We start from the raw sequence: 27,928 nt of genomic DNA on the forward strand, positions 1-27,928 counted from the left end.
GCTAGGGTTCATTAAACGAAACTATCCCAGGGCACCTTCTGAACTAAAGAGACAACTTTATGTTACGTTGGTCAGACCTAAGTTGGAATATGCGTCGTCTATTTGGGACCCCCACCAGGCTAACCTCGACTACAAGCTAGAAGCTCTACAAAACCGGGCTGCTCGTTTCATCTTTTCTGATTACTCTCGTTTCACCAGCGTCACCTCACTTAAACTAAACGGATCTCTCCCGCCTTTATCTCTACGTCGTAAATTCTCTCGTCTCTCATTATTTCATAAGCTCTATTATAATAACGTCCTTCCTAGGTACTCACTGCTATCCCCTCCTCATCATATGTCCAATTACTTGGATCATTCTGAAAAATTTCTCGTACCGTTCAGCCGCACAAACCATTTTTACAACTCATTCCTTCCTAAGACAGCACTCGAATGGAATAGCCTTCCTGCCTCGCTGGTCGTCGTCCAGGATGCTACACGTTTCCGAAAGCTCCTTGAAGACATGTTCACTGCCCCCACTCCCCTCTGTAATTCCTCTGAGACCTGAGGGTAAATAAAGAAAGAAGAGAAAGAAAACACTTCAACAAGTTTGTGTAACTCTGTTTTGAAACTGGACACAGGAAGGCCATTTCCAATCAGCTGAAAAAATTTGTTCGGAAGAGGAACGGTTTATCCTGATTTCTCTAGTTGGTCCGTAGCAGAGGAACCTTGTAAGGTGGTACAGTGGTGGATTTCATACCGTAATGGCAAGTGTTTGGGATGGCGCTAAAAGATCCTGAATTTGCAAGGCAATTTTGTATAAATGTCTGATTTCCAAGTGAACACTTTGTCTACTGTATTTTGCATGTCTTGAAGGAGCTGAGGGGCTGGATGGATGGACTGTAGTGGCACCCCTGGTGGGCCTCTTTGCAACGAGGGTCCAGCACACTGCACCTGTAGACATGGTTGTCATACACCAGGCTTTCTTTTTTTTTTTTTTTTGTGGACTACAATTTTATCGTAGTTGCCCTCTGTGGTGTTTCCCCAGACTAGACAACAATAGTACAGCTTGGGGTAAACTAAGGATTTCAACTGCGTTGGTTTAGAATCCAGAGCCCTTCTTTACTATGTGCAGTATGCTGAATATTATAAGGAAAACAAATAGAAGAAAACTTGTGCCTGATCCCTGCCTTGTATTTCCAACATTTGGTTCCACATCTTGCCCGAGGGAGTCATGAGCTACATTGGTGCCCACTGCTGTGACAATTATAATGTTACACCTAGATGCGGAATACACAGCTTCATTTTACGTACTGTGGATGTTACTTACTGTATTGGGATGGCTGCATGCTGAACAACAAACGGAATTGTACAGTATATCTTTTGATTTAGTGCGTAAACTTCAATCGGCTTCTATCTTTTTTTTGTCTTTGTTGCGTAAATGATATCCTAACATCTGCATGCGACATCATAATTCTCACAAGCCGAGTAATAACTGTATAAATTATACAGAAGACACTAACCTCGTCACGTCCAGATGCAACCGCCTTGGAAGATGGATTCAAGGAAGGAATTGCGGACTGCTGTAGGCGGATGTTTTTCGTACTCAAACCCAGTTGTTGCTCAGTTGACGGGTCCCTCTCGTAATCTGCATTCTTCAAATGTGACTGCCAAAATCTGCACTTCTCTACGGCGCTGTCAGGACACCCTCCAATACTGTCAAGCCATAGCTGCCGCTGCGGTTGAACGCGCAGAATCGTATGGAGCTGAATTGGCGCCGAGAAATCTCGGTTTGACGACACAACCAAGAGGCATGTCAAATGAAGTCCAACAGAGTACCTCGCTAAATTGATCGGTTGTTCCAAAAGATATAAAAAGAGAAAACTTAGAAATACACGCACGGTGAAACGGCGCGGACCCCGAAAATCGTCGTAGCTAGTTCCGCCGTTCCGCTTTCCACGGAAGTCGCTAATTGGATTATCGCAGTTATAAAACAGGACGCAGATGTCGAAGTATATACATAATTTTTATTTCCAGACATTGTGACAACAGTGCATTGACGTAAAAATGTTAGTTCTTGCAGAAGGTTGTTGTAGTAGTGCTTGATAACGTGACGGCATTCTGCGCGCTGATTGCATGGGCGATTGACGTCATCCCAGTGGGATGACCAGATGAGTTTTCTATATATGCGTACGTTTTCTTGGTTTGACGCTAGATGTGCCAGCGTCGGCGTGAACCGCGATGTTTAAAATTCGAATTTACGAAAACTATATACGAAGTGTTGAGGCATGCATTTCCGTATGTGAAGTTGCTTTTGTGTATTTTATCGGTAGCCATTGTGGAAAAGACTCTCCAGCTTCTGGTCAGAGACCCTTTAACAATCGAAGTACGTTCTGTTGCAGACGGTGGACGCATTGCAAATGGCGGCAGGAGAGGATCGGCTGCATTGGTGAAGCGACAATGTACATTACAAGCGAGGTTATTTGTATTATTTCGTTATGGATGACCGTGGGACTGTATCGATTGCGAGGACGTGAGTTACAAAATGGTATACTATTCCAGCTTTCACGTTGGAACAATACCAGCGTGATATCAACTTCGGTTTCTTTACAGGTTGTTTCCTGTTAGTTTCCTGTTATTAGTGGGTACAAGTAACCCTTCAATACGTCCGGTACACTGTGGCTCCTAGCGTCAGCAGGGATGTCGTACCAGTTGTTTCAGGGGGCACAGGGCACCTGCAGCTTTCGCAGGCACCGCGTGCCCCTTGAAGTCATCTGGCAAATTTAAAAAAAAAATGTGCCAGTTGATCTCACGGCATCTATCCGTCACTGAGTTTATGATGTAGGTGTTGGACAGAGAAATAAAAAAAAGGCAGTGATTTTTTTTTTTAGATGTGGCATCCCGGCAGGAGACCAAGCCCTGCGACGTTTGTTCGTCAGTACGAGACGCTAAAAGAATTTGGCAAGGTTTTTCGAAAGCGTCGTAGGTCATCGACACCTTCAGACGACGTCCGAACCAACATCCTGGCGTACTGTGAGGCACACCCTCTAGCCAGCAGCCGCGAGGCCAGCAGCCAGAATGGCGTTCCGTTGTCGACGGTGTGGAGCGTAGCAAAAGAGGCCTGCATCCATCCTTACCACGTTCAACCGCATCAACAGTTGCAAAAGACTTCGAACACCGGTTACACTATGCCAACTGGCTCTTGCGCCCTGTCGATCAGAACCCGCAATTTTTGAGTAAGGTCATCTGGACAGACGAGGCAAACTTCTCTCGGGACGCGCAGGTGAACCTGCACAACGCTCATTATTGGAGTACCAGCAATCCCCATTGGCTTCGCAAGTCCCATCATCAATACAAATGGTCCCTCAACGTCTAGTGCGGCATTTGCGACGGGACCATCCTTGGACCCGTGTTCCTTGATGGGACATTGACCGCGGAAAGATACCTAAACGAGGTTCTTCAGGTCCCCGTGGAAGAGTTCTACGCCAACCTCCCACTCGCGCGATATGGCCAGCTGTGGTTTCATCACGATGGGGCTCCCGCACACAGCTCCAGCCCAGCCCGCGCCTATCTCGACCAGGCATTTCCTAACCAATGGGTGGGAAGTTTCGGACCAGTGCCATGGCCTGCCAGGTCCCCGGACCTTATGCCTCTGTATTTCTTCTTATGGGAATATGTAAATGACCGCGTGTACGTCGAGGACACGACAACACCTGACGCCCTCAAGGCGAAGATCACTCAAGTTTGCCGTGAAATCCCCGAGGACATGTTGCGGAGGGCGACCGAGAACACAATCAGGAGATGCCGATTTTGTGTAATGACGCACGGCAACCTCTTCGAGCACCTGCTCTGAATGTCCATAATATTGTTTCTGTTATGTTGGTCATTGTTGTCAATGTTGTTATGCCGTCATTAAAATAAGTTACAACAAAAAGAGGCAATTACTTTTACGTTGCTCTTTTCTGTTTTCTCTGTGCAGCACTTAGGGGAAGCATCATACCCGCTGGCTCATCGCTGGAATAAAGCATTGCTTGTGCCAGAAACCATTTTACAGAGAGAGGCTGTAAATGCGTAAACGCTAAAAGAGCGGCTGAACAAATGCCACCCGCGACAGCTCTTCCTTGCGTTTTCTGGTTTGCTTGCTATTTTTTTGTAAACACATGCGCGCAGATTCAAGGTGCTTCCGTGGAAAGATAACCTTCCCTGTCGCATACTTTGAGTTGCTTCACGGCTAAAGAATGAACGGCTTCATCTGATGGGGTAAAAAAGTGACCTTCACTGGGCACATTTCCGAGTTTAGTTCGTAAATATTTTCATAATTAAGCTTACGATACATGACACACACATCAGGAGGTGGCAAAATCCCAATAAGAACAAATGCCGCTAACCGCATGATTCTAGGTGGCGTAGTTTTTGTATTATAATTCAATGACACGTTTTCTGGAACACCTTGTATGATACCGGAAGTAAATCTTGCGCAACAAAGAGGTGGCAGCGGTTTTGCGCCTATTGTCTAAGTGTTGTAGCAACAACTGCCGTTTCATTAATGTCACGCGCTAGGCATCCTACGGTAATTTGTTTAAACCAAAACCCGCTGCACCGCAATGAACTTGCTCGAGTACGTTAGTACCACAGTCGCGTAAAAGGTGTATTACTTAGGAATGGCTACCATAATTATCTTTGGCTCCAGACATCGTGTTGATACATTTTCTCATTCCTCCCTTGGATACTTGGAATACAGTCGTAAATAAATAAATAATCGTGGCACTGCATAGTTACTGACGAGCTGTGTGTCATACAAGCTCTTATCGTATCATATCTCGAATACCACTGCGTCTTATTGATTCTTTTCGTTCTTTCATTCATGTGCCACAACATCAGAAGCTAAAGGAGCGTAAGTTGAACATACCCAACCACTGGAGGGTAAAACCGTAATGACTCGCAGAAGACTTGTTCCATGTATTTCATTCCGAAGATAGCTTCGTAAGTGAATTCGCCCTGCAGGGATAGAGGAAATCAAAAGTTACTGGATGCAATTATCTTTTTTTTTAAAGCAGCGAAGTGACTGCCTGTTCGGGATAAAACGTACACGAAACGGAATTTGCGTCTGGGCAGAAACAATATGACGCCACAAACACAAGACTACGCCGTTCTGTCAGAGGCTATGAAGGGAAACTATGAACTGTACGGAAAGACTGGTTGTCCCACTTTCCTTAAGTGTTAGAGAATAATACTTGGCCAATAACATTCTGCTCTCTACAGGGTGTGTTTTTTAGGCGATTGGATTTGTTATTAAAAATCTATGAGAGCGCCAGATATGCCATTTCGGCATCTGACGTACGTGTCCTAGCGGACATCTTTCCAGCCGGTTGCATCACGGTAATTCCATTTTAAATCGACCAAGGTCCGCCGATGACATTTTTTTTATTTCAGTGAAAAACATATATTTTGGAAACGACCTTGAGTGAAGACGAAAGCAGGCGCCCGGAGCTTCCTACCATCAACCAGTCTACAGATGGAGAGGGGGAAATGCGGCGCCGTCTTCGAGACGTAATTTTTTCTCGCGACTTTGCAGCCTCACTAACGTCATTTCATTCAGGTAACAACTCTAATAGCGTGCACACTTAAAGCCTGGGCACTCTAGAATACCTGTACGGCGTGCAAAGGGTCACACTTTAAAGGGACATTGAAGAAAAAGTGCCGAAATCAGCAAATATTTCAAAAATTTCACATTTTTAACGGTCATGGCTCTTCGACGGCAGGTCAGATATCCGCAAACTAAATATATTTTTAATGTGCAATCTTTCCTCAATCGTTCAATAGAACACCATTATATCGCGTTTCGTTGCAAAAAGAGATGTCGGTTAAGTTAGCACAGAGCAGAAAATTGACGATGTTTGGTATGGTATACCACAGCCGCTGCAATACTTATTCGAATAATTTTGCGGTTACTGAAAGGCCAACGTATCCCCTACATGCAGTTGCAAAAATATGTTACACTATTTAGTAGGGTGAACGCAGCGAATTTTTCTCTGTGCCCAGGTCTCGCCATTGCGGCCTTGCACTCCGACTCCACTTTCAAGTGGCACGCCATTGCGCTTTACTCATTTCACAGGGGCTTCGGTCTCCCTGATGTACGTAGCACTTATTCCCGGCGCTGGCACTTATTTGTGGACATGTCCCCGTTGCCATTCTTATTTACGTTCAACACCTTTATATGTCGTTGGGAGACCAACATATGGCGTACGACCGACAGTGGAATACTGACTCGCGATATCTAGTTGAGTATAATAGCAATAACTTTTGCAACAGTTTTGTCAATACTGCACAAGGTGCGCGTTACAAAAAAAAAAAACTTCTGGGAAGTGCCACCAAGTGCCTCATTCCTCGAGGTACAGTCTTTATTACAGCTGCCAAATGAAGTAACAAAAAACTGTCCGGCTACATTGCATATGTAGCATATGCATCCCATGGGCCCCGACATTATTTGGTCAACAACAACAACTTTATTTTCAGAAGGAGAGTGGGGAGCGTGGGGAGAGTGGGGGCGACATTATTTGGTCAATTAGACAGGATATGGTCAATGAGAGGAAGCTTGCGCCACGCCAGACCAGGCGATCCCTTGTCGTTAGAACGTGCCCCTCTTTATTTTTTATTAATATGCGTCACAGGTAGATGTCACGATAATTTCCATCGCAGAAAGGCATGCTACTTATGCTGTGTAGGCGGACAGAGTTTTGTTCCTTCTTTTTGCGGCTATACTAAAGACTGCACCTCCAGCAGTGAGCGATTGGCAGCGCTTCCCAGTACAGAATTTAATTTTAGAAATTCACACCTAGTGCAGTATTGGCAAAACTGCTCCGAAACTTGTTGCTATACACAGCTACAAACCGATAGTCAGTACTCCACTCTCAGTCGTTGCGTCATAATAGACGGATGCAGTCTGTCTCGCAACGGCATATAAAAGTATTCCACGTAAATAAGAATGCTGACGGAGACTTGTCCACAAATACGTGCCAGAGGCGGGAATCAGTGCTACATTAGGGAGACCCAGTGAAATGGGAAACGCGCTGTGGCGTGCCACTCAAAAGTGGAGGCAGCAGTGCAAGGCAGCGACGGCGATACCTGGGCATAGACAAAAAATTCGCTGTGTTCACCCTACTAAAATAGTGCAGCATATTTTTGCAGCTGCATTTAGGGGATACCTTGGCTTTTCAGTAACCGCAAAATTCGTGGAATATCCATTGCAGCGGCTCGGGTATGCCATACCAAACATCGGCAATTTTCTGCTCTCACCTAACTTTACTGACATCTCTTTAGGCGACGATACGGGATAGAATGGTGCTCTATATATTGAACTATAGAGGAACGATTGCACATTAAAAATATACTTCATTCACGGATATCTGACCTGCTGTCGAGGAGCTATGAGCGCTAGAAAATGTTCAATTTTTGTCATATCTGCTGACTTCGGCATTTTTTCTTGAGCGTCCCTTTAAAGTGTGACCGTTTTCACTCCGGTATACTAGAGTGCCCAGCCTTTGCGTGTGCCAGCTATAAGGGCTGTGACGAGAATGAAATGGCGTCAGTAAGGCTGCAAATTTGCGAGAAAAACCTCGTGAAGACGGCGCCACCTTACCCACTGTCCACCTGTGGATTGGTTGATCGTAGGAAGCTCCGGGCACCGGATTTCATCGTCACTTAAGATCATTCCCAACATACATTTTTTTCACTGAAATAAAAAAAAAATGTCATTAGCGGACCTTGGTCGATTTAAAATGGAATTACCCATGAGTGTTCGATGTCTACTTAACTAAAATCCGGAAATCAAATTATTAATTAGCGAGTTTGAGGAAAAACTGAGATGACAGGGTTGGAGACCATCGTAGTCGAAAGCTATTCCAGCTGTCAGCGACTCGGAAATGTTTGTCTGCTTGAAGCTACGAACAGTTTTGCTTTGCTATGCAAATGAGCCGCAAACGAATCTGTGCGCTCAAGTTTCGCCGCAACAGACGTTCCCACTTTTACTGATAGCGGAAAACAACACGAATCTATAAGGCCGCGTATCCACATGCGGCAAAAGCGCCCTGTAACGCGTATGCGGAGCCAAAAATTCTGGCCGCAATGCGGGGAAGCCGCCTGCGCGTTGCGCTTTTCCTCGTTCGCGCAATGCACGGTTCTTAGCAGCATGCGGGTGTCTTCGTCCAATCACGTGGTAAACGGGGGATCGCGTCACACACTTGTCGTCTTCGAGCCACCCACGCAGTCTGCAGCACATCGACAGCGTCGTCAGCGCCGATATCTTGAGAGCCGCGGAACCGCAGGCGCGATAGCGGCTGATGGGCGGAAAGCAGTCTTTCTTGTCGATCAGCGGCACCCGGCAGGGGGTTTCCGCACATGTGTACCGCATGTGGGTACGAACCCTATTCACGAAGCACAATGTACTGAAAGTCCAGTGCAACGGGGATGGACTGTACGTGTCTTATCAATGGTCTTTAGTTTCACGGGTCTGTTCAAGGTCATCCACCTACCCGTCCACCCCTATTGCACTCGACTTTCAGTATACATCATGCTGCTTGGGTAACGCCGGAGCGTCGCAGTTTCATTCCGATCGATGGCCTTGTCACCCAGCCCAGGATTATCAGTGGCTGGCGGATGATCAGGCGGGTGAAGTGTGATTGTGGCGTGGCTTATTTTTCTTGCACAGGGGTGGTATTTGGACGGAGCCAATAGTACATAAACGTCGGTAAGCGCGCATCGCTTAGCGACTGATTTTCGCTCATCGCTTTTTTGTCGATATCGTGTGAAACCCCCCCTGATTTTGATTGGAATAGTGTGTTACGGCCACGGGCTTCCGAAGTCAGTAAGAAACATGCCGCCTTTGCTCTGCAATTTTTCGAGGAACAGACAACATTTCCTGGAGTCTGAGGAAGGTAAGGGTTATTTGCCCTCCTGAGACTCAAGGAAATATCTGTTCCACGAAACCACCAAGTGGCTCCCCGCCTACTCCTATGTTCATCAATTTTAGAGTTTGATTATTCAAATTAGCTTCATTAATGAATCACTAGAAATGCAAACAGCCTCAATCTGTGGCAAAAGTTTGTATGAGTGTATTCCAAGTAGTTTTATTATATTTTGAAGTCAAACCTATATTTTAGGAATTTAGTGACGCCCTCTCATGGAACACCCTGTATGTAGTGCAGCCTTAACAATCATGAAGTTTCAATTACACGTCCGTGCGTAGATTATCGTAACGTATCGTAACGTATCATGTGTAACGTTCTCCTTTTCTGTGTGCAATCCGATATTTCACGATGTCTGGACCCCGAACGAACGTGATGAGCTCATGGTCATCCAAATATAAGAAACACTATACTACCCCTATCCCACGGGTAGGCTCCAATCACCATTTAAACCAATGTTAATTGCACATGCATGGAGCACTTTGAGCCTCCCAGGTTATCCCAGATAAACTTAAAAGACGGTTCTTTGCCCCAATGTGAACCTGCATTGAACGTCATAGAAGAACGTCATTGAGCGGAAAGAGTAATAGAAGCGGAGAAAATAGGCACCGCAAATACCGAAAATTAGGCGGCTGTGACATCGCAGAGCACGCGGCTGCCAGTGAGGCAGCGCACGAGAATTCACGTGCTTACGGCTGCCAATAGGAATGAGCGCAACCCCGAGCTCTCTGACGTCCGTGCTTAGGTCGGGAGTGTGTTCCAGGGCTTGTATATCGCTAAGTAAGAAACGTAGAATAATTTTTTTCGGTACTCTGGAGTGCAGTACAACGCGTCCGTGATGTACTGAACCACATCCATGACAGTCTCCCAACCCCATTAATCGATAACTCTAAAGCTTAACAATGTCAATACTTATTTACATTTAAATAACTCTTCTGCCAATACTTCCGAATGCTCAAACTATGCAATATCACAACTGACAATTATAATGCTAGATTTTTTATTCGATACATTCTCGCGGCGCGTGGAATGTGGGACACGACACTGCCGCAGTGCATTTTCATTGTGCCTAAACTATACTTACTTCTGAAAGTCTCCATTTTAAAGCGCACGTCACTAACTCCCCACCGCAATTATTATGCGAACCATCAGCCACGGCGAAGTTACGGTCATATTTCGCTTAGTTTATTAATATTCCGTATACTCGTGGACATCAATAGTGTTTCGAGTCTGTCAGGTGATTCAAAACATCTCTTACCTCTTTGCTCATGGCTTGAAGAACTTCGCTCCTTAGCTTTTCTTGCACATCCTGGTGCCTTGCTAGCAAGTATGTGGTGAATACAAGCGCCGTGCTTGTTGTTTCGAATCTGCAATATTTAAAGGAGCATTAAAGTGGTATCTAATATGGCCAAAAACTGCTGCCATCTTGTAAAGCAGTATGTGAAAAGCATTCCCACAAAATATTTCTGTCCAAAGTTGTTTCACCACGGTGCAATTAATTTGGAAAATCGCTGCCGCACTGACAGGCCGGAGCGATCCAACTGCAGACCACACCCACTCTACTGTGACGTTGGTGGTAGAGAGCCCCTCATTCGTTCGTAGGAAAAACCGTCTGCTACGAACATTGCGAGCTGTTTCTTGTTGACTTCTATTCTTTATATGATATATATCATGTTTCTAAAAAATATATCGTTTTCTAAAAAAAACAAAGCATATATGCAGCCTGAGAAAAAAAGATTACGATCACAAGAGTAATATACCCGTGGCTTCTGTGCATTCTCAGAATCACAGTAGCAGAAAGCAAGCGATGGCGGCGGTATCGTGGCGCCACCTGTTAGCCACTGAACCAACTGCGCGGTGAAAACTGTCGGACAGGCTTCACACTGTCGGGAAGCACGAGGTTTTCGTTGTACAAGCGCAGCTAATATCGAGCTGTACCACTTGTTTTTCGCGTGGTGTCTGCGGTCCCAAAAAATCGTGGTGGTGTCGTGACAGTCTTCATACCCTCCGTTTCGGACATCACGTAGCCGGTGAACGCATGGCGTTCACCGAATGAACGTCTCCGAAGCGGTAGCAGACGCTACGGCCTGCGCGATGTTGCTCACCTCGATCATGTGATCCCAGGTCCAATGAGGAGCGTCCTCACCACTTGCGTCACATAGTGACGCGCGTGGTGGCGCTCATCACGTGCCTATTGTGAAGGCGAAGGAGGGTGTTTTGCGCATGGGAGGTTCGAGGAGCTATTGCAGGCGTCCCAATTTCGCTACGGGTGCACTAATTGTGGGAAAACTGTTTTCGGCCGCATAACATTCCATACTGACCAAAAACAGAAACGAAGTTGTGGGCCTTTAGACTGCTCCTTTAAATGTGTGCAGCTTGTAGATAAGCGTATCACTGTCGGGCTGCACCTGAGTTCTGAAGAGCTACCCTACGATGAACTGCTTAACTATTTGAGATGAGCTGCTCAGACAGCGGGCAGGCAACAGCTTCTAACGATTTTTCCGTGAAGCAAAGGCTCACGCAACGCATAATAGCGTTCAACGATACTATCATTTGCTGTCGTCTTTCGGGGTCGCCCTCCGAAAAAGATAAATAGTGCTTTATAAAATCCCGTGTTACCAACACTGAAGTGCTGTAGCTTGTTTTCCCTCTTTTTTACACAAAATTTCTGTCTGTGTCCACACCAGACTGTTGCTCTAAGACCTTCTGGCGTGTGCCGCACGTCCGCATGATGTGCACTCCCGTGAAATATACGTGAAATTGCAACGTGGCAGTCGTCGAAAAAACCAGACCGCCATCATGTCCGGTCGTGCTCTCCTGTGTTTCACTCAATAACAAATTAGAGTTTTATGCGTTACACGCTTCATGTAACGCATAAAACTAATGGCGTGGCTGAGCTGGTTAAGGCTCCCGCTCGTTGGTGGTAGCCAAGGTCGTACTGAAGACTGGGAGGTGGTGGGTTCGAATCCTACCACCAGCTATACTGTCTGAGTTTTCCGAAGACATTCCAGACGAATGTCCGCAGAGTTCCCCCAGAAGTGGGCCCTGGACGCATACTAACCCCCCTGTCTGTCGCTCCTTTCAGCTGTCGTGTATCTGTGCCCACATCTCTACGCCCCACAAAACCACAATTGCTTCGCGGCGCTAACACGGAATCAAAAAATGCATAAAAAATCACAAAAAATACACGTGAAAATCTATATTTTGAGGAACAATGTGCAATTCGTGCCGTGCTCTGCTTCAACTGCAGGCTCCATTTATCTTATCTTGCCTTTGGTCCGTATAATCGTCTGCTGTCGTTTATGGAAGTCAACCACTCACCATTAAAAGGAGCAGTGAAAGGCTGCTCTACATATCATTTTTTTATATATTTTGACTACGACAGGTAGCACGTGGAAGAACAGGAGCTCTCGCACAAATGCAATAATAGTTGCCGGCATGTAGCGCATGCAGAAGGTATTTGGTCACGGCGTGAGCCAGATACCCCCTCAGCTCTTTTATAGAACCCGTAAAAGAATGTGTGAGGTTTACGTGATTCCGTGACGCGGGGTACCTGGAGATCTTTCGACCGAGTGGCCCACTGACTACTTCTCGCCACGCTTTGAACGTTCATGCACTCAAATTATTCAAGGTATCGCAATGAGCGAGGTGTTGTTGCGGTCATGATATGTTACCCTTTTGGGCCGACTTGCATAATGCATGTTTCTGTGAATATCGTGCTGCGTAAAACTCAGCATGTCACGCACCGTGAGAAAATACGCCTGTCAAACCGCATGGGGCGCAGATTCCACTGCTATGTGCACAGCGGGTTTCGCTTATGTGCTTTACAATGAGTTGGCAACATTCTCCTCCTTCCTGTTCGGTCCTGATATGGTTATTTTTGTGTGCGTTCCTTTGTAATTGATTTGCATTTGGTAAAATGGACACTCATGTGCGATACTTGGAGATGTCCTTCTGCATCTTTTTCGTAAGAGCGGCCATAGCTAAAAAGGAAGTAGGATACTGAACCGGAACCCGAAGTGACTTGCTGCGCCGTGATTGGTTGCTATGAATGCCCGTGAACTGACTGTTGCGTGAAATATCAAACCTGCTCTGATGCAGTGAATGACGCGCTAGAAGCAGCTGCGAAAATTTCGCGCTGGGCGTAAAAACTCAGCTGTCACGCAAGAAAAACGCACTTTGCGGGCCGGCCTTTTCATGTGATAATGCACGCCTTGCCGTCCATGGCGCGGGAAACGGGGTTTGTTGCGCAAGTCAGGTCACGGGAGTCGTCTCTCAAGTGCAGCATTCCGGGACACCCCCTCAGAAAACCGGCTTGACCTGATAGCAAAGGACTACGCAAGGAAGCGAAGTTAACAGGGTGGTGCATAAGTACGCGAGGAAGAACACCCAAGCAGCACAATGTACTGAAAGTCGAGTGCAATAGGGGTGGACGGGTAGGTGGAAGGCCTTGAACAGACTCGTGACACTAAACAACATTGATAAGATACGTACCGTCCACCCCTATTGCACTCGACTTTCAGTACATTGTGCTGCTTGGGCAGATTTGGGCAGGGAGAGGAGGACATATCTGAGGTGAACAATTCCCTTCTCGCGCCCCGACCTGATAACAAAATCGACAACACGCCCGGAAACTTTCGCGTAAGATAAAGAATAATATATACGCCCAAGCGGCACAATGTACTGAAAGTCGAGTGCAATAGGCGTGACCGGCATGTGTCTTATCAATTTTCTCTAGGTTAACAAGTCGTTCAAGGCCGTCCACCTACCCGTGCACCCCTATTGCACTCGACTTTTAGTACATTGTGCTGCTCGTTTTCACAGTTATACATCACGTACGTGATGTATAACTGTGAGAACGAGCATGAGCCTTCCCAGATATCGGGAGATTGCCCGATGAAATTGGCAGATTGGCGCCTGTGATAGCCTTCTGGACGAAACATGGACGAAATGCGAGTTCTAAGGGAGCAGCAAGGGAAGGAGCTGCGGTCCGCAGACGATATACAGACTGCGTACTTCCATGATGGTACGGTCAATATCATGTTGGTATCAAGAGTTGTTACGAGCTAAAATAGAGGAAATTGACAATTTGGCGCCAGTGAGTGCCACTTGGGCGACAATTTGACAAAATGTCTGAAATGTATAGATTGGGCTGGTTGGTGTAAATCCACAAGCGACCAAAGAATAAAAAGAAAAGAACAACAGAGTGACTTGCGTGTGATCTTGTCTCCTGTTTGTTCTTTGGTCGCTTGAAAATGAACGATTAGACCATGCTACTTCGCAGGCTGTAGCAAGGGAAGCAGGTATGGGCCGCGGACTCAAAGCTATTAAGCATGGATATACAGACAACGTAATTAAATGATGACATCTTCGATATCACGTTTATAGCAAGAGTTATTACGAAATGAAATGGAAGATATGGACAATTTGGCGTCTGCGAGTGGCAATGATTTGATCAAACGCGACTTCGTTGTACCAGAAATTTTGGTGCAGATCTAAATACATTCAGAATCGAAAGCGTGTGTATTCCCAAATCTCTGCAGTGGCTAGACAGAAGGTCGCCGACACACGAGGCGCTGAAGAAGTAGAGAACTGAGTGGGTTTTATTTTAGTGTATTTACAATACTGTTTAACCATACCTGTGGGTATAGTCGCAGGTGGATAGGTGACAGGGCAATTTACAACAACACAAGAACAGACAACTACAACAGATGTTTCAGTTTCTAACTGAAAGCCTCATGTCAGATTTTGCCTTCCGGAGGTAGGAAAATTTGATTGGCTGAAGTGTGGGAAAGGAAAATCAGCGACAAAAACAAAAGAACATGAAAATGGGCTTTTTGTGGGAGTCCATTTTGAAACGCGTTCAGTGGTGTGTTATCGCATCTTTGAGTGACAACTCACGCATGCCGTCCCCCGCTGGAAAGGAAACATTTCCGTAACGTGATCCAGCGTACGAAGCTTGTTGTCTTCGTTTTTAATTGCGTGTTAGCGCCGCGAAGTAACTGTGGCTACACTCTTAGAAATAGGTCTTCTATCGTACCTTCTGCAGACAGCCGAAATACGGTAATTTTGGGGTTCCCAAGCAGCTTAATGTACTGAAAGTCGAGTGCAATAGGGGTGGCCGACATGTGTCTTATCAATGTTCTTTAGTTTCACAAGTCTGTTCAAGGCCTTTCACCTACCCGTCCACCCCTATTGCACTCGACTTTCAGTACATTGTGCTGCTTGGGTTTCTACGTAGAGACCACGCGAAAGCGCGGGGAATGACGTCACATCACGTGGTTTCCCTCGTAGAAGCCACAAGTGGCGTCTGTTTATGCTTCACAGTTTCTTCCTTTCCCGGTCGTTTCCCCCTCCCCGCGTGCACCTGCTTCCCCTCTCCCCCGGTGCAGTCGAAGCCAGGTTTGGAGTAAACAGAATTTGTTTCAAACGGGATTGAAGACTTTATTTCCGCAAAGTTGTGAAATTGTGGCAGTGATACAGTGAATATTGACCAGACTTGCAAACTATGCAAAATACCCTGTACACAGAGAACATTGACTAGACTTGCAAACTATGCAAAATACCCTGTTCACAGAGAAATGACTAAGAGAAAATAAAAATCAATAAGAACTACTACACATAGTCAAAATATCACAGATTGCACGAAACGGCGCGGCTCGACGCCGCTGCTACGAAACAATTTGCAAGCTTGAAACTCGCTATGAAACGAGTTCCGCTGGAATGCAGACCTGTTCGTTGCTCAAGGCATATGATCACCACATTACAGCTGCTTTCCATCTCTTTGTGGGGGCTGTTGATATGGCAGTGTCACCCATTGTGCAGCGTTTCCTCCATGCTTCCCATCCTGGCCTCGAATCGGAATCCTGCTTCAAGGCATAACTGTGACAAAGCAAACGACGACAAAGACGCATTACAAAGTGGATAGGAACAACATTAAGTCTCATAAAGGTCGCTATCGACGACAATGAAAGGGCACAAACTATAGCTTAGACTCAAACGATGATAGGTGAGGCGGCGAGGAGAGAAAAACGGTACATTGGTACCACAGCAGTACTGAGTATGTAGGAGGGGAGATCAGAGAGGTATCTCACTGAATGCTGTGGAGATCAACATGCCAGTCATGCCAAGCTATCACATGACAAACGAATAACTACAATAAACTCGCCTCGCACGCAAGGCGAACAAACGCGGCCACTTGTATTACCTTGCATATGGTCGACAGGTGGGTGCCAGCATGTACGCATGTTCCGGGTAACCCTTGTGCCGTGTACCGGCTAATATCTGTCAGTCTTCGGTTTGAATCGCACGCATATTTCCTGCAGGCGGCACGTTGAACACCAGTGAAATCTTCGTTGGTGACGTCCAAACCCACTGTGGCCAGCTGACACAGAGAATGGTTACTCAAACTACGGTCGAAACGAGCCCCCGGAAGACAAAAACATCCTGCGCCATACACAAACGTTAGCGCTCGTGAAGTCCACGTTTAGAGGCAATTCTAACAGAGTTACGAACCGGATACAGCTTATAACACATTAGCGTCTCTCGAATAACTTCTCTCCTCAAGCATCACCACATAACTTTCGTTGACGTTCTGTCACGACCGCCATGACACTTCCATTCGCATTTGCATCTTCCAAGTGCTCGTTAGAAACGTGGTGAAGTAACAGGTTGTCACTACAATAGTATTGGTGCTAGCATAGTGTAGCAGCAGCGTCATAATCATCACCAGCACCGCCATCGGTTACGCGCAGCACTGCGCGTGACCCGAGCTTTCGTTTTCGGTTCATCGCCATTAACCGTCATTAAACCCATCAACCTCAGTAGAGCCTGGTCGCCTCATTTCTCGCTCTACAACTGGTGACCCGGACGTGATCTGGGTAGATGGGTAAGGTGGGTAGGACCATGGTGTGGCGCGGTCGGGCGTTGCGATGAGTGGCGACGCGGTGAATGACGTCGTCACTCATCGCAACGCCCGACCGCGCCACACCATGGTCCTACCCACCTTACCCATCTACCCAGATCACGTCCGGGTCACCAGTTGTAGAGCGAGAAATGAGGCGACCAGGCTCTACTGAGGTTGATGGGTTTAATGACGGTTAATGGCGATGAACCGAAAACGAAAGCTCGGGTCACGCGCAGCGTGGTCACTGACCACGGCGACACAACCTGGCCCGAGCGTCTACCCTTCGTCCTGCTTGGCCTTCGCGCCGCGATCCGCCAGGATGACTGCAGCGCGGCCCACATGGTCTACGGCTGCCCGCTCCGCCTTCCCGGATCATTCTTCACCCCCTCGGCCCCGCTCGTGCACGACCCTTCCTCCTACATCGACCGTCTCCGCCAGCTCTTCCGGGACCTCAAGCCCACGCCTACCCGCTCCGCTCCCGCAACACGCGTGTTCGTGAGCCCCGACCTTAATCAAGCCACCCACGTCTTCGTCCGCCGGGACTCTGTGCGCTCCAGCTTGCAGCCTCCCTATGACGGCCCCTACAAGGTCATCTCGCGAGCCGCGAAGTTTTTTCGCCTCGATCTTCCGCGGGGACCTGACACTGTGGCCATCGACAGGCTCAAGCCCGCATTCCTGGAGTCGGCACCTCTGGTATCGCCCGACCCGCCCTCCCTACGTCCGTCCTCACCTCCTGTCTCCAGCATTCCTCCCCCTCCCCGTCGAGTGCATTGGGCGCCGCAGCTCGCACACTACGAGCCGCCCGCCGCCTCGGGTCCGGCTCCTGCACTCCTTCGCCTCGGCGCCCGACCTTTCCGCCAACCTCTGCCCTCCTCGCCAGCTTTGTCATCCGCCACGGGGGGGAGCCCTGTAGCAGCAGCGTCATAATCATCACCAGCACCGCCATCGGTTACGCGCAGCACTGCGCGTGACCCGAGCTTTCGTTTTCGGTTCATCGCCATTAACCGTCATTAAACCCATCAACCTCAGTAGAGCCTGGTCGCCTCATTTCTCGCTCTACAATAGTTATCGCAATAAAATTTATTAAACGGAGGTGGCTTACCTGGCAAAGAATCCCAGAAGCGCATTGTAAAGCGAGGAAACGCTGGCGACAAGGCATCGAAGACGAGGTGTGAGCAGTGCCGCGCCACCAGCATGTCTGGCCCCGTCGCATGGATGACGTGACTCCCCGACGCCGGTCAGGTAATCACCCCGAGCGCATAGAGACCATGGCCGCGATACAACAAAACTTTAGACAACACGAAATAGACGTCACGACGTCCGATCCCTGGTCACGTGATAAACGTGTCTTCTTCACGGCGTACGCACCAAAAAAAAGCAAGACAATTTTTATGGTATTTTCTTTTCTCCTGGGTCACGTGGGCATTTGTCGTCTAAAACTTCGGCCTTGGCCGTGAATCTAGAAGAGACGGTAGCTCTTGACGGCACGATAGAAGACCTATTGCTAAGAGTGTATGAGTGGCGTACAGACGTAGACAGGACTGACAGGTGTATTCACTAGTATAGTTGTGCGTGGAAAATATGAGGTGCTCCAAAACTAAATTGCATAGCAATCGGCGCGTTTAGATAAACGAAACAATAATAACGCGGTTTGATTGTGCGACCCCTTCCTTCATTTCCAGCCTAGAACAACTCCAATGTTTACTGTAGAGTTCCAATAACCATTTGTATGGATCCATGGCATGAAGACTGTCATCGGATTGAATATAGCGTAGTAGAGACTGGAACAGGGTAGAATACCGCCGGTGGCGATTGGACACCCAACGTCCAAAATAAAGGTGTTCTTCAGTAGATGTGGAGATAGCGATAAACAAGTGCCATGAGCCCTCGAGTACGTATCCCGTACGAAAATTCCGGAATCAAATTGGAATCCGGCCCTGATCCCGGATGGCTGATCCGGTTTGATTCCTAAATTGGGCAGGATCACTGATCAGCATATGATAAAATTTTGATAAAGCTTTATTCAAAATGTTATCAAATCCGGATCAAAATTGTACCGCCTCCTGACTAACCTCTGATCAAGACTTGATTCAGATCACTGATCAGAAACTGATCGGCTCTCAATAAAATTTTGGCACAGATTCATTCAAACTTTGATCATATCTGGATTAGAGGTGGCACAACCCAGATCAAACTTGTATTGTCCCTTGAATAGCTTTTGATCAAAACGTGACCTATTCCTGATCATTCCGTGTACAGATCCGGACCGATATCGGATAATAACCTGACTCAGTTCGTTTAAACCCCAGCCTCAACCCCAGGGTCAGATCCGTACGCCCAACGTACGTTTCAAAAGAAGTAACAAATGTGCGAGTATATGACATGCATTTATTGAACACCAGCAGTAAATTCATTTACATTTGTCGGAAACAGCTTCATTCACCATTTCTCTCTGAGCTCACGGAGCCGCGTGCCCGTTGTCTTCACAAGGTGTGGCAATCCTTCCCAGGCGTACGCCAGAAATTTCGCAATGTGGCACTAACATGCTTGACCCAGTGATGAGCTCAGCGACCTGCATGGACGCATGGAAACATTTTGTAGACCAAAATTTTCGTGCCACAATGAATGTGCCCGAATCTGACACGATGAATTGAAAATCCAGTTACAAATAACAGGTACGTACCTCTTCCCGGGTGCCGGCGTACTTGAGTTGTCGTTTGTCAGTCGACATGTTGCACCCACCAGAGGATGATGCGTGTCGGACCACGAGGTAGCCATCATATCCTGGAAGCCTGCATTCAACCCAGGCAATTTTTGTAGCTTCCGCGCCAGTCTCCTGGCATTGCTCAGCAGATGATCTAGTTCTGTGAACATGTTTTGTACAGAAGAAACACAGGTAGAAATAAATAAAATAAGAGTACGGTACTTGTTGAAGGAAGAAAGGAAAAATCGCGGCGCATACTCACTTCTATATCTTTATGACTTCGAGAACCTTTTTCTTAGCGCGCTGATTTCCTCACGGAGTGCGGTAACTTGGTCGATCAACTTAATTTCTCCCAGCATCTGACGGGCCTGGTGGGGTTATGTAGCTCGCCTTATCGCACCTTTGCTGCTGAAAAAAAGAAAAAAAGGATGAACTTCCAGGATGATTTTCGTTTACAGTTCCAGATAGTATGCGTCTGCGAGCACAGCAATTTTTTCAGCAAACTACAGTGAGCTAAACAGCAAACGCAACACAATATACCCAAGCTAATGAAAACAACAAACCTGTGACGCTTGACCAGGAGGAATCCAAATACCATGGTGAACTGCGCCAAAGCTTGACGTCCTCTTCACGTGGAGCCCGCGGCAGAATGGAAAATCCCGGGCGGGGTGAAACGAAAGTTTTCCAGGTCACCGCGGAGGATAGAGGCTAGAGAATTTGCTGGCCAATGGTCGCCCTTCTGTCCGTCATTGTTCACGTTCTGCCAGTGTGACTGAGGATTCTTTTTGGAAAAGCTGTTCTTCTTGAGCAAATGGTTCCAAATGCGATTTCATATGACTTAGGATTGTCGATGTCTGATGCGACATAACGGTGTGACACGTTGTTTTATTATTATTATTATTATTGCTAAGCCGAGGAATGTAGGAATGTTTCCGAAGTCTGAACGTCACGGAGGCATTTACGTGAATCACACGCGAATGCGGCGGAATCACCGGAAATACTCAAACGTAGCAGTGCGTGAATATTAATTAATTAACAAAGATATATGAATTAACAAAATGTTCCTGTGGCAGGCTTCAAAAGCGATAGCTACCACACGCGCTGCCGGAAACACAAGAAAGAGGTAGAGTGCAGAAACAGTACGGCGTACAAATTCTAAGATGCGTACTGAAATATATGCCGCTTCGAGAAAAGTGAGAGCGCGCACAACATAAAGGGTATTTAATTTCGTGCCTCTGATTTTCGACAAATCGGACACAAGGCATGGTGTTCAGATTTCACAGTATATGCTGAGTGCACCGTGCAGTTGGAAAAAGGCAAAATTTCAAAGTAAAGTCCTTCTTTAGTGCAATGTTTTCATTTGCTCAAATCTGGTTTTCAAAACTTCATTCAAAACAGGGAGCCCATACAATGGGTTCCAAAACAGCATGCCAATAAGTTTCCAAAAAATAGTTCTTAAGAAAATTATCCGGCTACTTGGAATGCACTCATACAAACTTTTGCCACTCATTGGGGCCGTTTGCATTCGTGTCACACATTAATTAGGCTAATTTTGTTAATTGAACTAGCCCAGCAAACGAAGCATTTTTCTGCATTAATCTGGAAGCGCATCCCACTAGCACAAAAATGCATTCAAAATTGCGCGATTTTTCACAAGGTTTCTACAGAAATTTTGCAGCCGCAAATTCGCTATTGGATGAAGGGCGATCGCTGGTATTTACGTTTGCCGAATTGTTGGCTCTGGCTCCGTTCAAATAGCCTTCCTCCTGTGCGAAAAAAAAAAAAAAAACACTCCATAATCGCACGTATACGCGTGTCAGTGTGTCTGTCCTCAGCCACCAGCCACTAACAATGACGGTGACGAGACCCTCGATCGGAATAAAACTTGTCGCTCTTTCCACTTTGTAGCGATAAAGGGGGAGCCGAGAGTTCCGCAACCACAAATTTCACCGACCATACTTCGCAAAGCAACGTATCTTTGACTGGCCAATTTCTGTACGAATCTTGTGAAAAGCCCATTGAGGTTGACTGGGATAGTGTGCTGTGGCGACAGGCTTCCAAAGCCTTGCAGGAAAATGCTACCTTTCCTAGACTAATTCGCGAGTTCAATTAACAAAGCTAGATTAGTTAACGCATGACACGAATTGAAAGAACCTCATTCTGAGGCAAAAGTCTGTATGAATGTATTTCAAGTACTATTTTTGCTTTTATTTTTTGGATCGGCGCAACCGAAAAACCGAACGGTTAAATGCAGTTAATTCCCAGAGTTGCGTAACAACCACAGAAACCAATAGTGGCGGGTTACGAATTTCGAGTTCACGCAAACATTATAGACCCAACATTAGAAAATTTCGGTCTGTCGGTAGAGAACTCCTTTAATAGGTTTTAAACAGGAAAAAAGAAAAGCGGCCCAAACCCAAGCCACAACCCGGGTCCGGTAGGCCTGGTGTTAACCCGACTCACACCGACCAATGCCAGCTTCGCTTTTGGTCCGCGAACTAAACCTGACTAGCTTGTACTGTCCTGATCCAAACCTGGGTGTTCCGGAATCCGGGACATTCCGGTTTTCTTCAGGCAGGATAAAGGCAGATCCAGCCCGGAACCAACTGGAAGAGACCTGAACGACCCCGGATTTCTCTTGATCTGGCCTGATTAAAACCAGATCCGGGCTGATCAAGTTTGATCCGGAATTTTCGTACGGGTATATTTATTTCCAGGGGCCTCACACACGCGGGCCGTATGTGCGTTGCTTGCAGTCAGCTACTCAGTGCCCCTTGGGCTCTTAACCACTAAATAGAATAAAGCTCACCCCCCCCCCCCCCCCCCTCCTTTCAATAATGAAGAATTCGGAAAGAAATCAGGTTTTCAGGCCTTGTGTTTACTCTTGCTCGATGCAGTGCTGCTCCTGACGATGGTCTGAAGTACATACACATTCGAGCATGAAAGAACTGATGTTCTGAGGCTGGAACAATATAGAAGGGACTAATACATACAAAGCCTCAATTTGCCTAAGAAATTAACGATGAAAGAAGAAAGTCACTGAAAAGGTTAGCCAGCTGTAGGACTCGAAGCCACATCTTCTGGATTCCTAACCTTTTCAGTGACTTTCATCTTACATTCGAGCAGTTCTTGTGACCCATGAACCACAACAAGAAGTTATACCGACCTGGTCTGAACGTGCATTTTGATAAACTACACAGTAAGTAATATGATAATTAAGAAGTAATGGTGAAGACAAGTCCAGAGGATGGCATCATCTTAATTATTACACTAAGTTTATGGGCTTGCAGCATATCAGCAGCCCTTCCGGATATTATGCGCGAAAAACTATACCATACGGGGCACAAAGAGGCGCAGAGTGAAAAACGACAAAAAAAAAAAAAAAGAAAAGAGATGGAGCAGTTATGTATGAGGGTCATTGTGTGAAAATTTTGAATTATTTCTCTTTCTCTTATTTTTCTTTTTCGCATTGGAAATGTAAGTATGATCTACAATGCATTCTGTAAACCGACAATTTCAGTGGTCCTGAACGTTGGGATAACCATTCGTGAAGAACTATCTACGAAGAACTTGAAACGCGTTTCAAATTTTCAGTGTCTCATTTGGAAAGGCAGCTCGTTTATTTCTGTTGGTGTGTCAAGTGAAGTTTTTCATTGATGAATTGTATATGCGAACGCCTAACAGCTACACGGCTCAGATGCTTCTTTCGTATATTTTTTACGCTAAGGTACTTTGCTATAATTGCGGTCATTTCCAGGAGTTTCATTACCCCCCCCCCCCCCCCCAATGAAGGTGTACACTCCCCCTGAATTTTTCCAGCCCCCCCCCCCCCATGAAATTCCTGAGATTGCCTAATACAGCTTGGCCACCAATGCATATACCCATCGATATGTATCCATACACATATACCCCCGTATGGTTCGCTCCACTCGAAATCACGCAGCGACATCTTATCACGTCGGATCCCGCATCTATTCTATGCGCATTGATGATAGTGCCAGCCGCAACAACAATGACAAAGAAGAAATTGTTGTTGCTCTTCGCTGCTGATACGAGTTGCGCAACGGACTAAAAGCTGATACCTGCCGTCAGAATTCAGCACGAGAGAGCCGCGACGATATGGAAAGGAAAGAACTTGCCAAGATACGAGGCACAAAAGTGGCAACTTGCACGGCAAATCGCCGGCAGTCCGAACACTTACACGGCAGCAGACACCTACAAACAGTGGTGCTAAAGTCTCAGGAAAAGACATCATACATGAAAACACATATCCTTTACGGAGCCTTTTGAATTTCACTGTTCATGGTAATCAACCAATTTTTCTCGAAGTGCAGCACGCATAGAGAAGTCCATGCTTCGCTTACACGTCTACCTGCAAGAGATAACCCACAATCTTCTTCTGAAACATTGCATCACTTGCCAACTTCTTTGCAAAAAGTAAAAAAAAAAAAAAGAAGAAGAAGAAAAGCAACTTTTCTGCAACCCAAATCACGGCAGGGGCATCCAAGGAATACCCCACAAAGAGTCACTGACGTATTTTGCATAGCGAAGCTATTACCAACGACCTATACTATAGGTCCTTGTACTGCGATTTTAACAGTGGTGACCGCAAAATTTGGAAAAGGCGCCAGCAAAACCATTTAAAACGGATGAAACCCTTTGTGTCATGATGCCAAAGGCATATTCGTGACGGCTTATGGTATTGCCCTTCCCACAGGGATTGTAAAGGAGGCGACCGCAAAATCCGTGAAAGTCTGAAGGCCTCTCTAACCATGGTTCCAAACATATATTATCAACGGCTTATGATGCTCTTCTACTGGGATTGCAACAGAAGCGACCACAAAATTTGGAAACGGCAGCAGGAGAGTCCTTTAAAGCGGACGAAACCGCTTGTATCATGGTACCAAAGGCATATTCATGACGGCTTATGCTATGCCTTTCTACTGGGATTGCGCAAAAGGGGGCCGCAAAATTCGGATCAGGGATGGGCAGTAATACTCATATTTTGATTATAATGCTAATACATAATACTTCCTTAAAATCAGTATATAATACTAATACGTAATACTTTGATTCTGAAGTATTCTAATACATAACACTAATACGTCTGAGTATTACATGAGTAATACTAGTAATACATTGATACGTAACTTAAGGAGAAAGGAAAGAAAAGAAAAGAAAGATATACACTTTGCGCATTGCTTATCGAGAAAGTCATTCCACAATGACCTTTTATTTCAGGTGGTTACAGTTTTGGCATGTTGTCAAAGGGGTAGTCCACTATAGGACATGGCCTTTCCGATTATGATGATATAGCGTTGATCAATTCGATCACAGTGAACAGCTTGGTCTCAGTGTGGCAGAGTCTTGATTTCGTCTACTCTGTACGATAAAATGTGGGCCGTTCAAAAGTTTGTGACTGTCCATAGTGCAACCACGTACAGGGGTGACTGGCTGGACTGGACGCACTCTTTCATACGACAAAGGGCTTGCAATGGGATAACTTATCCTTATGGACGCTGAACTGGAAGGAATGCCAGGAAGCCTCCGGTAACCTCTGGGCCTGAGGTCACTCGCTTTGGGATAATTTGAGACAGGGGAATTATATGGGCCTTGTTCGTGTCCAAAATTTTGTGGGACACGAAAAATTACTGATAAAGTGCTCGGGTGACACTTAGCAGGTCGGACTTACGACCTCTAGGAAAGTATTACACCTTCAAAAGTATTATAATACATCTAATATATCCATTTCGTGTATTATAATACAGATACAAATACATTTCAAAATTGAGTATTATAATACAAAGTATTACAATTACTGCCCACCCCTGATTCGGATACGGCGGCAGCAGCCTTTTAAAACGGGCGACACTCACTGTATCATGAAGCCAAAGAAAGTCATCAGTAGCTTGTGCAACGCTATTCTGCTGGGGTTATAACACAGCCGATCGCCAAATTCGGAAAGCGTGGCAGCAGAGCCCTCTTAAACGAGCAAAACCCCTTGTGTCATGCTGCCAAAGACTTATTATCAACAACGTATACTATGCCATTCTACCGAGATCATAACACAGGCGACCGCAAATATCGGAAAAGGATGCAGCATAGCTCTTGAAAGCGGGTGAGACCCCTTGTATCATGCTGCCAAAGACATGTCATCAACGGCCTGTGCTATGCCCTTCTACTTGGATTGTAACAGAGGCTACTGCAAAATACAGAAAATGCGGCAGCAGAGCTCTTTAAAACGGTCGATACCCCATGTATCATAGTTCCAAAGTCATGTACGTATTCGCAACGGCTTATGCCATTGCCCTTCTACTGGAATTATAACGGACGCGGTCGCAAACTCCAAAAGGCTGCAGCAGAGCCCTTTAAAACGGGCAAAAACACCTTCAATCGTTGTGGCAAAGACATATTACACTCTGTGGGGGCGCTAGTGGTTACCCGACATTGTAGCCCCAGTAGGGGCGCTGGCTGTACTGGTACGCCGGTATTTTGAGGGGGTGGGCTTGATGCTGGAGAGGTGTGTGTTCTTTGGGAGCGTGGCCTGCAACATGGCAGGGAATAAATCAGGTCTGTTGTGAGTAAACCTCCTTTTGTGGTTCTTCCCATGCGCGGTTGATGCGAGCGAGTCTGGGGTTCCGGTCGTGGTGAACAGAGGTTCCCACAATTTGGCGCCCAACGTGGGGCCTTCCCCGTTTTCTGCTAATACGAGTATGAGTGCCTGTTTGTAATTTTGTGATTTAGCTCTTTTTTTGGAAGCGGGAAGGAGCTTCGCGCTCTTGCTTCCGTAGCGGTGTGCTAATTTTGCACGGTGCACTAGAGTCACCGCTGGTCGTATTTTCCGTTGCTTTTTTGTATTTTCAGTCTTTTCGAGACGGAAGCAGCCTTGTGCTGTTGTCTCGGGGGGGGGGGGGCAGTTGGCTCATCCTGCTTGGTGCAGCGGAGTCGCCCCGTTATCTTATCCAAATTCTAGTGTTTTCACTAGCCTCGTTACTCGTGTTGGCAGAATGTACGGGTTACGCCCAGTATTCCGGAGCCCTCTCGTTCGGTCACCAGCATGGGAGCCACGGTATGTTGGGTTTCTTCCGGCTTTTTACCTAATTAGGATTTGGCTTGTTTTTGGAAATTGTTAGGTTTGAATTGTTTGTAGACCTACTGTTGCAATCCTTGATGTGTTCGGTACCCGACGCACTCTGCTCGCTCCCCGTCCGCGGACACCAGCGGACAGCCATCCGGACCTTGCAGGGCCGTTGACGAGGTTTGAGGTACTTTGGCAGTGCCCTCATCCGCATAATTGTCACACTCTGGAACCTGCAGGCCGTAGCCTGACAATTCTAACCCGATAGCGGTGTAACCATGCATGGCACGCTAGGGACAGCGCGTCTTGATGTTAGGCGGTTCGCCGCTCTAGACATGATCTTGCACGCTGTTGTTTCCTGATTTACCGCCTTCTTGGATTACGCGGATATCAGGCTGATAAGGTGACGTTGCGCTCTAGCCGGCGCAACGGTATCTCGGACGAATTTGACACCGCCCGCAACCTGGAGTACGCTTATCTCTTAGGATTTACAAGAGATAGCCCAGACGTGTTACGGTTTCATGTGACGCCCTGGTACGCTTGGGAAGAAGCCGGCTTTCAACTGGTTTAAGGCAATGTCTCGGTTCCTGGATGTCGCCGTTTCCCCGAGTATCCGACACCATTGTTTTGCGCAAAGGTTAGTCATTGTAGGGAGGGTACTGCAGGCCCCAACCTGCTGATGTGGACCATCCGGGTTTCAACCGGTATGTATCTGTCAGTACTGGGTTTCGGTCACCACATCCAGGTGCTCACGGTCCAGTGCGATTTTTTCCGAACTTCCGTTACGCGGTCCTTCGCTCGTACGTAGGAGAGAGTGCTGACCCAGCGCTCGTGGTGGGGGGCTTCCCTTTCACTACTGCCTATTTTCGTTTCTTCCAGTCTCTAGTCGACGAGGACCAGGGAGGACGGTTCGTCCATCAAGGCCGCCTGGATATTCCCGCTCCCGGTCCCCGGTTCCTCCCGCTGCGGTTCCTCGACCCCGGATGAGATCGGCTTCGACATGGACTGTCGTCCACAACGGTTATCCCGTCTCGTGGGCTAGCCATTCCAGGTGGTCTTCTCAGCATCGCCCCCTTCGGACATCAGACCCGGCCACTGCTCTGCCGCCGTTCCGTGGACTGACCATGGCTGAGAGGCATCCCTCGGACCCACTTCTGCCCCTCTCGGCCGAAGAACGAGTGCTGTGCCCGCTTTGCCGTGTTCCTGAAATTCACCGGGCCACTCACCAGCGGGGACATCTGCATCGAACACGGGCGGCGGAGTCCTCCTCTAGCGCTATCAACCCAGAGGCTGCTATAAGC

General features: G+C 46.9%; 1 protein-coding gene across 1 annotated transcript in view; it reads right to left on the reverse strand.

The window, feature by feature from the left end:
• The window catches only part of LOC135378474 (cytochrome P450 3A13-like), a 115,291-nt gene that overhangs the window by 20,228 nt on the left and 67,135 nt on the right, over positions 1–27,928 (reverse strand). Inside the window, exons 10-11 of the mRNA XM_064611531.1 lie at positions 10,198–10,306; positions 4,886–4,974 (exon numbers count right to left, since the gene is read on the reverse strand). Coding sequence (XP_064467601.1) covers positions 4,886–4,974; positions 10,198–10,306 — 198 coding nt within the window. The remainder of the gene's footprint in view (positions 1–4,885; positions 4,975–10,197; positions 10,307–27,928) is intronic.

This window comes from Ornithodoros turicata, chromosome 1, assembly GCF_037126465.1.
Source record: "Ornithodoros turicata isolate Travis chromosome 1, ASM3712646v1, whole genome shotgun sequence".
NCBI lineage: Eukaryota > Metazoa > Arthropoda > Arachnida > Ixodida > Argasidae > Ornithodoros > Ornithodoros turicata.